The following is a 12,123-nucleotide window of genomic DNA, read 5'->3' as shown; positions in this document are numbered from 1 at the left end:
AGGACGTAGTGTTGATATAAAACCGGGTGTTTTCATTTCGGGAAAGAGATTACAGATTGTTTCGGGAATTAAATGTTTGTTTGGAGCGTGCATGTAAAAAAAGGTAACACTTTTTTAGTTAATTTTTAGTTTATTGGAAACTATAAGGCTGCAAAGGTATAATTATAGGTAGATTCTATGATTCTTTCTCAAATTACTTCTTGTCGGAGCAATAGCTCTAAAACCACTGTATTTATTCTACAAAAAAGCAATTTTAAGCAATCGTAATTTTAGATAAAAATATTAAAGTGTTTTAATATCATTCAACTCATTTAAGCATGATTAGTTTCTTCATAACCAAGAATTAAAATATTCATATTGTTTATTTATCGTGATAAACTGATTTTAATATTTTTTATTTGTTGTTTAACTGTATTTTAGAATTATTTTGTTAAATTTTGTGTTTATTTATTGGCCTAACAAACATCCGACAAAAGGGGCTACTGATGAAAACTAGCCCTTGGGCAAATTTGTGTACGTTTACATTCATGAATGGTGATTAATGTCCCTTTATTTGTGAAATAAATGCAAATAATTAAAAAAATATACACTTTGTAATTCAAACATAAAACTTGAGATAAAAATATTATGTCTAATTAAAATGTTTCAAATATAGTTAGCGCACACACACACACACACATATGTATGTATGTATGTATATATATATATATATATATATATATATATATATATATATATATATATATATATATATATATATATCTCAAACCTGTCACAAAATCCTGCTTATTTTATCTGGAATATTACATATAATATAAATATATATTTGAATTACTGAAATGTACATAATTATGAACCTGACACATCAGTTATGTGCTAATGTATTTTTTAAAATTGTAAAAGTTGTGTATTTTATAATATTGCAATATATATTTCAAGTATGTTAAAATACTGTGAAAATTTTACAAAGCTGTAGAAATGCAATAAAACATTTTTTTCTCTATTTTTGATCTTTTACTAAATAGCTTTTTTTTTGTTGTTTTTTTTTAAATGAATAATAAAACACTTTGGTGTTTTTGAAGAAATGTTTATTTAGAAATACTAATCCATTTTCACAATAGTTTGTTAATTTTCTGTTATCTTTTTACACAATCAGACCGTGGATTATCAGATGTCCGTGTTTTGCGTAACCTTCAAGTACAATTAAATATCCTACACCAGACTCCGCCTCCTCTGATCCGAGGAGGCATTTCATAAATTAAATCAACATTTACATGTACCAGACAATGTGCTGTTTCACAGTTTTAAAGTAAACCCCCTACCAAATGCATCTCAAGTCTATAGGCAAATCAAAAATTGATGAAGATGAAACCTCGCAATGAGCTAGTATCATTCAAATCTATACTGTAATTTCAGAAATGTACATCATTGCAGCAGAAATAACATGGCCTTGTTTAATGAATGCACTTTTTCATGACCTGTTAAGGTAATATCTGACCACAGAGGGGCAGACTAAAACAAAAACGGTGAGGTAGAGACACATTACCTTCAGTTTGGAACCACTGTATTTTGTCTTGTAAAGTCATAGTTCGCTCAAAAATAAACACATAAAAACATTTTTTGTCTATATGGTTGAAGTCAATAGGGTCCAAAACAAGACTTTGTTTTGGACCCTATTGACTTCAACCATATAGCCTTAACTTTCACTGCATGGACCAACAAGAAAAGTTTTCAAAATACTTCCACAGAAGAAGTAAAATCATACAACAACATGTGGGGTGATTTCTGTTGTTGTTTTGTAGCCTTGAGGTTCCAAAAACTAATGAAGAATTGACTTTACACATTGTTCTCGTATCCCAAATTGCAATGCCATTTGGTACATAAATTAAGTTAAAACATTGTCCAAAAATCTCCTCAAAAAAGGAGAACTTATTGTCTTTGAGTAAATTCTCAAAGTTCCCTCCTTCGTTCCGTCTCTTTCGTTTATAAACAAATTCCGACGTCTTTCCGATTCAGAAAGTCTGGGACTGTAAGAAGTCAATTTTCTGCGAACAGATCAAGTCGCTGTTGACCAGTTTCCACATCTCTATCAAATCCGGCGGGAGCAGTTTATGCACCACTAGCATGCTCTTAAAGAAACACGGCTCCCTGTTGAGTCGGCTGGTTTTGTTCTTCACCAGCCCAAAGGTTTTGAAAGCGTTGTGCTTTATCGGAGTCACCCCAAGCACCTCCAGACACATTCCGAGAAACACGTCGTCGATGGGATAAAGTTCCAGAGTTTCGCAAGCGCCGTAGAGTTTCCGAGCCAGGGGTCCGTCCATCAGGAATCCGCCTCCGCCGGCGTACGGCGGGTAGAGAGTCTTATTATACAAGGCTTGTGGGATGTAATACTTGTTCTGCTTCTTGCGAATAGGCTTGGCTTTGAAGAGAACGTCGCCGACGAAGAGGTCCTTCAAGTCTTTGCTGACTTCCAGATACTCCAAGATGTTGGGAACGCTGACGAACACGTCGTCGTCGCCTTTGAAGATGTAGCGGGTGTTTCCGCAGTAGGTGGAGAACCATTTGAGGAAGTGGATCTCCTTGAGGGTCAGGTTGAAGAAGCTATCCATGAAGTCCCATTGCAGGATGTCTCCGTAAATGTAATCCTCGTATTCCAGAAGCTTCTGGTGATTCGCCCTCTCTTCCTCGTTGGAAGACGTTCCCAGAAGGAAAAGTGTCTTGATTCGTTTGCCGTTGATCACTTGCTCTTTGCCCCATGTTTGCCGTATGACCTCCCTTCGATCGTACTGGGTTATCACCGACTTGATGACCATCAGCAAGTCTACATCCCCCGCGCACTTCTCCGGGTGATTCGTGAGGATGGGGAAGTATCTGCAGTGCCGGTAGAGCAGGAATTGCTTGAAGTTGGCTTCCAGGCCCGTGAACCACTCGGTGGAAGAGAAGTTGAGGTTGATGCTGCAGTTGGAGCTGGTGACGTCCCACGTCGTGGGGCCTTGCTTTTGGGTTAACCTCGCCGCTTCCGTTGTGGACTCCACTCTTTGTACGCTCTTCCAGAAGCTGAATTTGATCGAGTCTTTTTTGTCGCCGTCCGCCATGAGCTCCATCCGCGCCTGCCTCTCGATCCTGTCGCTCTGGAAGTCTTGCATGGACGTGATGTTTCCTCTCTGGACCACCGTAAGCGTGACTACAGCCAGGAAGAACATGAAGCTGATGCGCTTGTACACTCGCCATCGTTCTCTGGCGGTCATCCTGCGCAAAAAAAAAACAAAAAAGCAAGACTTTAGCAATTTTATACAACTTTAGTTTAGAGGCCAATTCTCACTATTAACTAGTCATTTATTAGCACGCATACGAAGAGTTCAGATGCAAAACCCTCTTAAGTGTCGTTTGAAATGATCATATCTTAATTTTCATTTTTTTCAGATTAAGTGGCAATTAAAAACGATGTGTTGCGATTAATGTGAAATTTTTGCATCCGAAGTTTTTATATTACTACAATATTGTCACTTTATTAGTACTACTAATAAAGCACTTATTAAATAATGCCTCTTTTAGATCCTACCATATACCTCAATTGAACTGCTACCTTAATAACTTTTAATAAGCCGCAAAAATGAGGAAGTTAACAGTTAAGAGTGAACAAAGACCAAAACTTTCAAGGAAATCATTATGAATTTCATTTAAATGCTTTACTTGTAAAAGTGTATCTTGTATTTGTCAAAAAGCTTTGCATAATCGACTAGGCTGCATTATTTTACATGAAAAATATATGTATATCATTTTTCATATACATTTTTTCATTGTTTGCATTCTCACTGCAGATGTATGATCTGACTGCACAGTTTTTGCCTATTAATTTGTGAAGAAAAGTAGGACGGTTCCAAAAAAATTAAACAAATTAAAATACAAATGAAAAACTTGTATTCAAAAATTATTGACGCATTTGTATAGTGGATGCAACGCGCTGTTTGCATACAAAGCAGTTTTTTGAATATTATTATTATTAGGACTATGGAAATTTAACGAGTGCGTTATTAAGTGTACTTGTGTCATTTTCTGGATGAAAATGAACGAGGTGAGGATTTAAATATTCTAAACCGCAGACGCTGTAGATAAACCATAGCATATCGATTTTTAAAATATTAATATTTTTATTAACGCAGACAAATAAATATATATTAAACAGCCACCAAGATTGTTCTAAGTAATACAAAGACTAATAAAATCAAACGTATAGGCTATAGGTGTACACAAGAACTCAAAAATAGAGTATAATCAAACAAAATTCATACTCACATTCTGAGAGGGCGCCTTGTCTGTTTTATTTTAAACAAGTTCACGTGAAACGATGCCCTTCAAATGAACGACAGGATCTCTTTATAACCGCACCATAAAAAAAAACCCGACAAGAAACGCGACCGAACCCCGAAGCGCGGAGTTTCTCTTGAAGTTGTGCGAGACGTCCCTGAAACGTCGGTCAGCTTCTTTTAACTTGTGCGTGACTCATATGCAAATGAGCGCGATGACCCCGCCCACCGCGGGCGAGTTCTCACCCAAAGCGAACAGAGTTCGCAGAGTTTCACAAGATGTCACGCTTAACAATTAAAATACAGCTTTTACAGCAGGCATCTGGTAGATGTGTGCAATACATACAGATACACAGATTATCTATATAGGTGTGTGTGCTTCCACTATTACTACTTATAATACTTGTATACTAGTATAATACCTGCTACTTGTATTTAAATGTATAGTTGTTTATTCTATTTAATTCAAACCTGTGCAGATTTGGCTTAAGTGGTCGGACGTAAAACTGGAAACGTATCTCTAAAATGTACTGGCCGGGATTTCTGATTTGACACACGTCAATCAATTCTCAAAGGTTTGTGCGTCAAACGCTCCTCCCAGGTTGGATTGCGTGTGCAAGCGGACTTTATTGTGCATGCAGCTGCAAATGTTTGGATTACCTCAAAGAATTAGGATAGACTTACTCTGATGCAAAAACCTGCGTCATTTCACGGTACATTAGAGGATCTTTTCAGGGTTAGATTTACCGTGAAATAAAACGCGTGCATTATTGCATATATATATTACAAAACTACGTCTAAACGCACACCTATACATCAGTCATCATGTATTTTAACACCAGAAAAATGCTTTTTACGGTAGCCGTTCTTACAGTAATGCTCGCAAACCCCAGTAGTTATTAAAAAAAAGCTAAAGGCACATTTAATGGCTTGTTTGTGCAAGAAAGATTTCCCTCCCTGGTGCATCAAGTGCATTGAGCTGCATAGCTAATTCACCCCTCGCGGATATGAAGTCAAAGGACAATATGAGGAAACCAGCTGCACATGACATAATGAGTCACTGTCCAGGTGGTCTCGGTCTTGCCTGGCATGGCAGCGGAAAGAAACAAGGACTAGAAACAAGTGTCACGAAAACAAACGAGTCAGCAGCAATAATCTGGTTTACGCGTCAAAAGCCGTCGCGTTTTCACCGAAGCGTAGCTTTTGAAGTAGAGTAGCGGCGTTTGAGATCGGCGAAGGGCCCTCAATGTCAACAGGCTCGCGGACGCTCCATCAGCCCGACTTTATCTGGAGACGGCGGTGTGCTTTACTGATAACAGACGGGCCATAAAGAGCCAGCACTTCCTGCTGTTCCAACACGGATCCACTTTCTGGAAGCAGGACGTGTGATTTATTGTTGCTTGGGGGGGCTTTGATGTCCCTTGGATGATTTTTACATTACTTTTTGTTGTCCATTGAAACTCTAAATGCATCTGTACTTGCTAAATTGTACTTGCAGAGTCATTCCTATGGATGACTGTCGCTCTCTGTTGAGTTTTAATTCTAGTTCCTATGGGTACAGACAACAGTTCAGTCAACCTCTAGGCTCAGATTACTTACGATAAAGTATAAAGCTAAAAACGATAACTATAATGTATAGCTCTTCGCAGCACTCCGACCTCGGCGCAGGTGTATTATCCCTCATTTTCAACTAAGTTGCGTTTAATCGACATCCAGGTTCAGTCATGTGACACAGTTTGCATTTTTGTTACTAAATTCTAATGCGTTAGTAATCTAGCATGTGTTACTCTTAACCTGGTTTGAAAACATTTCTTGAACGAAATGATAGGATATCGTGGATGGGCTGATAACATTATAACAGTAGATAGAAAACGGTAATGAGCTCCTCTAGCTGAATCGGTTATTTTATCATTGTATATTTTCTGCTGCTCATTTCAAAGCATATTTTAACAAACGCACATGCATATTTAACAGTGTGGGTTAGTGATTTAATTTTCATTCAGTTTGCACGTTTTCAAGTTGTCAAATGTAGTGGTTTTAAAAAATGCCGTGGCAAATAAAACACAAAAACTATTACTTCTTAAAAACGTTTTTTTGTTTTATGTTCCCAGAAAAGTAATAATTTTGATGCATGTTGTGGAAAAGCAAGAAAAAAATAACTCCTATTTAGCAAAAGATTTATAAAATGTTTTTTTTTTTTCAATTGAGAAATAAATGCCCAGTGTAACATATATGTAACATCAAAAATGTATCATAAATGTCCAATATCTACTTTGACGACATACTTCTCTGCACCTCGACAGTGTAATGGTTTTCATCAAAAATATCTTAAATTGTGTTCCAAAGATGAATGAAGCTTTTACGTGTTTGCAACGACACTGGGGTGGAGTAACCCTAGCAAGATGACCCCTAACATTTTTATCTTTTTTATTAGGAGAGGATGGTGTACAGCAGTCAGAAAGCAAAGTGAAGGGGTGGAGTCTGGACTCGAACTCGGGACGCCTTTAATGCAATTGGTGCACTAGGCTACTGACACCGACGTTATCAGCCATTTTGTTCCAGGAATATTAACCCAGCCATCAAACCTGATCTCCCGAGAAGAGGTGACTACTTCATAATATGTAAATTGCGTATGAATCACAATCAACACGGTATACAAATTTGTGACCTCAACCTGGCAACCTACCACCCGTTTGCGCTGTTTATTTTTGCGCAGGTAGTAGATGCGGGAAGCTCAGTGGTAGAAATGGAAGAAGAAAAAACAAACCAAAACGTATTTTAAGGTATCCATAATACAGAGTAATTATCTAGTAAGTACTTAGTAGTAGCCGTTGTACTTACATAAAATAATAATAAGTTAGGGAACAGTTTGTATTTGTGTAGATGTAATATACTATATAAATATATATGCTGTATACTGTAATCAAAAGATTGTCGCATATGTGCTTAAATACTAATGTATCAGAGATGTGTTCATGCTAGGAAGCGACATCAAGCCGAATTGATTTCTGCAAAACCTAAATCAGACTTTCTCCGAACGCACCGTGATTGCACTTAGAAATTATCCTCGATAAGATTTACTTCATGTTCCTTTTAGCGCCTCCTTTTCAGATTAGCAATATGCTAACACTAAACCCAGGCCACTTCATGTAAGGAGCACTGTTTTGCGTTTAGCGCTAAAGCTTTTTTTGGTTTAGTTCAAGTGCGGTACAGGTACACTTCATTTTCAGCGTTCCGCTCAGTTTAGTGCACGGTCAGGTGTGCAAGGCATTCAAAGTACACTCCACTGACCGCGAGCACAGACCAATGCATTTGACGCATGTGCTCTACCTAGTTTAGTTTCGAACACTCAAATTACCCGAGCATGCACTGTTGTCCAAGAGGATCGAAAACAGGCCTACGCTGTGCATGGAAATCAGAACATTTGTACGTTTTTCATGTTCCACTACCTCTAGCTCACAGTTCAATGCGCAATCCAGGACTCAAATTACCGGCGTATGCGAGTACAAACAGGAATGCATGCAAAGGTTGTGCATCAACCGACATGGGAACTTGAGTAGTGCAGGCTTAAAGGAACAGTTCACCCAAAAATGACAATAACACATTTCACTCACCCCTACGCCAGATATTTTTAGTTTTAAAATTATAACCTAAATAACTGAATGGTATGCAAGCCATACATCAATTCAAAAGTCAGTCAAAAAGACAGAACTTGACGCTCTCTCGGACCCGCATACGCCCCTTTGACAGAAGTCAGTTATTTAGGTTAGAATTTTAAAACTAAAAATATTTTTGTTACAAAAACCCATCGATCTGCTTTGGAGGACATGTGATGACCCCCCCTGAGGCATATAGGTTAGAGTAGTTGCTGATATATTCGATTTTACGGAGCGTCAAAATCATGGCTACCATCCACCAAAATCACCAAGTTTGGAAGAGGCAAGATACATTTAGAAAAGAAACTGTCATATGCATCTAGAATGGCTTTGGGGTGAGTAAAACACGCTGAAATGTTCATTTTTGGGTAAACTATTCCTTTAAATATTTACATTAGCACATATATTTGCACTATCCAGTTGACCTTTGTTTTCTAACATTCAAATCACCTGTGCATGCATCGTTGTCCATGAGGACACAAAAGGCCTGCATGCAGACATTGTGCGTTGTCATTTGCAGACTTTCTTGATACCACAATTTGCATTGAACTGACTGGCTGAGCGTAACGTGGACATGAGAAGTTTACAACTCAATGAGTAAACCAGTGGATCTCCAACCCCGCACCTGGAAAGCTACTGTCAAATAAAAAAAACACCTGAACAAGATAATCAAGGTGTGTTGGAGCAGGGCTGGAACTGAATGTGTGGGACAGTAGATCTTCAGGAGCAGGACTGCTGATCCTTGGGGTAAACCGTTCGAACGTGAGAGCGGACTTACTTGACATTTCCTTAAGTTGGCTCGTGTTCAAGAGGGTGCGTGGACAGCAAGGAAGGCTATGCGTACAACAATCGAGTATCCAAACAAACATTATATTGTAAAAAAAAGTAGCTTTATTTATTTATATATTTGCACTTACCAATAAACGTGAATGAATGTGTAGTAGTCCCTAAAACAATTGAATTATTGTGGTACTTTGTACTTCATGGTACTTTGTACGTGATGCTAAAAATAAACATACCTTTGCACACTATAACACTTTACAATTTGCTACTAAATTATATGTAATGTCTAATTAAGGTGCAACTTGCGATTTCAGGGAATGCGAGTTCCTGCATGATGGCATATTTTTTTGCTTTTAAGATGTGGGACGGTTTTATGCTCACACTTCCTGTTGTGGGCACATGCTCTCAAGTACCCCAGGACCACAAGAGTGAATATTTGGGCAACATAGGCTAAGATAGAGTGGAACACTGACACGGGAAGTATACTTGGGCTGCATATTAAAAGATAATTTCACTTCCAGAAAGAAAAAAATCCTGGTAATTTACTCGACGCGATGCAATTTTACTCAACGCAATGCATCTCAAGTCTTTCTTCGGTTGAAATGAAATTCACATGTTAGCTCTTGTATGTAGTAATATTTAGCAAACAGTAAGCATATTTGGCGTGCTGTCTTGAAGGAGGGCTCCGGGCTTGGAATATAGCTTGAACCCAAAGAAACCCAAACCAAACCAAGTATAGGACTAGAATAGATTAAAAGTGAGGAGTTGGGTTGGAAGAGGGATCCCTTAAAACTGTTAAATTACATTGTTTCGCTAGATAAGACACTTATTCCTCTATTGGGTTTATGTAGAGCCCATTGAAGCTCCATTGAAGACCACTATAGGAAGAACTTGAGGAATGTTTTCCTCAAAAACCTTAATCTCTTTATTCGACATGAACGTCTGGGATGGCATGGGGGCGAGTAAATGATCAGGAACATTTTATTCAGGAAATATTTTAAAAGAAAGGATACTTCAAAGAATACTGTAATATTACCAAACCACGTATGCAAAATATACATGTTTTTTTTACTTGAGTTTCACATGATAGCTGTTGTTATGCTGTGTATTTTCATATAACTGAAATGCTTTGAGCATTAAATATGCAGGCCCATCATCTACTTGGTTTTTTTGAGTGCTTGTCCCAATGCCAAGGCCTGCAGGAAATCTGCAAATGCGGAATACAACACAGCTGAGGATTCAGATGTTTGGTACTTCATCATGCCGAGCTCAAAACAGCTCAGCGTGAGACATAAAAACACGTCCCGAGAGCTCGTCTCCCGTGGACATGTCTAACCTCACCGGGAATTCTGTTCCAAAGAGCACAGAGTTCCGTAAGCCGGACGGTTTCCGCTAGAACTAACTCGACACCTCCGGATCTCGTAACTGCTTTGGGATCTGCTAAGTCCAGCTTTATCCATCGTTAACAACAAATGACTTGCTCTTTGACGGCTTCCTTTGGACTTCCTCATTCCCAAGGGGCCGATCGGACAACATAATATGTAGGTCACACTTACGTCTGGTTGCAAAGGAGGTGTTGCTTTAGGGGACAGAAACGGAGGGACTTATGGTCGAAATACGGTCCATTTTCAGGACAGGAAAAATCCCCCTGAAGCACAGGATGCACATGGACAGACCATGACAGCTAGAATAAAGCAGGATATGGAGAGAGAACGAAAGGAAGAGAGGACTGTAGGACGCAGCTGAAGTTAGATTAAATAATTCCTGTTTTTCAGAGCTGTTTTTGAGTCTTGTTGTTGTAGCGCACCATCCAGGAAGCTGGAGAAACAGTGCTGTCGTCAGAGATGTTGACTGGTAGATAGCAAAACACCGGCCAAATAAAACACACTGGTCACTTTAGTTAAACTACATTAACTGGAGAAAATGTGAGTGTTTTACTTTGAAACAAACCTCCATGATTGGTCTAGCTGGCTGTTGCATTGCAGTTGCTAGGATGTACTGGGTGCTTGCTAATGTTGGGATGCACAGTACGGTTGGTAGGGGCATTGTTAGGGTGTTTTGGATGGTTGTTATAACATTGCTATGCAACGGGCATTTTCTCTGAGGAGGCAGAAAGATTACAGATTTGCGCAAAACGTGCTAAAGTATTGCGAAATGACGGTGTTTGCATTAACCAACGTTAATTTTTGCCTCTCGCGATAGTTCATTGCAACACATTTTGGTGAGATCTGATGGATTTTGGACATATTTATACAATGGAAGCATGTGTGTGTATAAACGTTTTTTGAGATATTTGGGAATTTTTGCGAAATTGACGCTTTTTTGCACATTTTCAATTAGCTATTTTATATTGTGTAATTTGAAGTGTAAAAGAAACGCTGCTAGTGTCTTCTCAGAGCATTGGTTGAGAGAAGATAATTGTAGTATAAAAATAATACAATGGGGATATTATTGAATATATGATTAACGTTATATAAAGCACTTGTTCAAGAGCAACGTCAGCAGGTAAAGCAGTAAAGTCCGTGTCTCCCCTGAGCCCACTGAGTTTTAACAGAGCCCTTAAAACATGCCGAGACATTTCTGATGGTTAATTGCAAAAGAATAGGGAGAAGTACACGTCATTGTTTTTATTGCTATATGATTGGATATAGCTGGTTGTGTTCGCCAGTGATTGGTTCACGAATCAAATAATACTGTTAGGGCTGGCGGGTGATGAGTGTTTTGGCTGGTTGTTTAGCGCCTTTGTATGCGACTGCTTATTGGCCCATATCATGTGTCATAGTCAGTTGGACTTTTCATATGTTTTATAACCCAACATATGAACCATGAATTGTACACAAGCACATATTGTATTCAGAAAATGATACTCTTTGACCTTATACTCAAATGAGTGCGTTATTATTAGTACCTTCATATCTTCATTGCATTCCTTTTTCATTTATTCAAATGCTTTCCCAAATACTTCTGGAACTCAAGCCTCACAAAAAAAAGAAATAAAAGAAATAGGATGAACAAACCCACAATAGAAGAGAGTTCACTTGAGAATTCGACACTGTTGGACTTCATTTGCGCAGATGTTCAGGTCGACTATGGAAAGACATGACACACAGTAAGACTTCTCATCTTCTGCCAGTTTGATCAAAACGATGACAAAAGAAATTCTATTATGGGTTTTTGTAGTATTTTGTAGCATGACACACCAGGACAGTTTTGTATAAAATTTGTTTAATGTACAAAAATATTCACAATTTGTGACAAAGCCCAAACAACAGGCCCAAACATCAATCGATTAGCTAAATTTTTACTGTATTCGTTTTGTCTACCAGATTTATTTCACACAGCACACTCATGCAAAAACAGCGCTATATGACGTTTTG

At 38.3% G+C, this 12,123-nt stretch overlaps 1 protein-coding gene and 1 long non-coding RNA gene across 2 annotated transcripts in view; one reads left to right on the top strand and one right to left on the bottom strand.

The window, feature by feature from the left end:
* LOC122358921 overlaps positions 1–12,123 on the top strand; it is a 31,017-nt gene that overhangs the window by 3,036 nt on the left and 15,858 nt on the right. The window contains exon 2 of the long non-coding RNA XR_006252658.1: positions 6,742–6,910. This is a non-coding gene — a long non-coding RNA (uncharacterized LOC122358921). The remainder of the gene's footprint in view (positions 1–6,741; positions 6,911–12,123) is intronic.
* b3gnt7 (UDP-GlcNAc:betaGal beta-1,3-N-acetylglucosaminyltransferase 7) lies at positions 1,072–4,472 on the bottom strand. The gene is made up of 2 exons (XM_043258902.1): positions 4,297–4,472; positions 1,072–3,249 (listed from the first exon to the last, which is right to left on the bottom strand). Coding segments are annotated over exons 1-2 (1,239 nt in total). The 5' UTR covers positions 4,299–4,472; the 3' UTR covers positions 1,072–2,012.

Source organism: Puntigrus tetrazona, chromosome 15 (genome assembly GCF_018831695.1).
Source record: "Puntigrus tetrazona isolate hp1 chromosome 15, ASM1883169v1, whole genome shotgun sequence".
Taxonomy (NCBI): domain Eukaryota; kingdom Metazoa; phylum Chordata; class Actinopteri; order Cypriniformes; family Cyprinidae; genus Puntigrus; species Puntigrus tetrazona.
The sequence above is the reverse complement of the archived record's forward strand: the minus strand, read 5'-3'. Positions and strand labels throughout refer to the sequence as shown.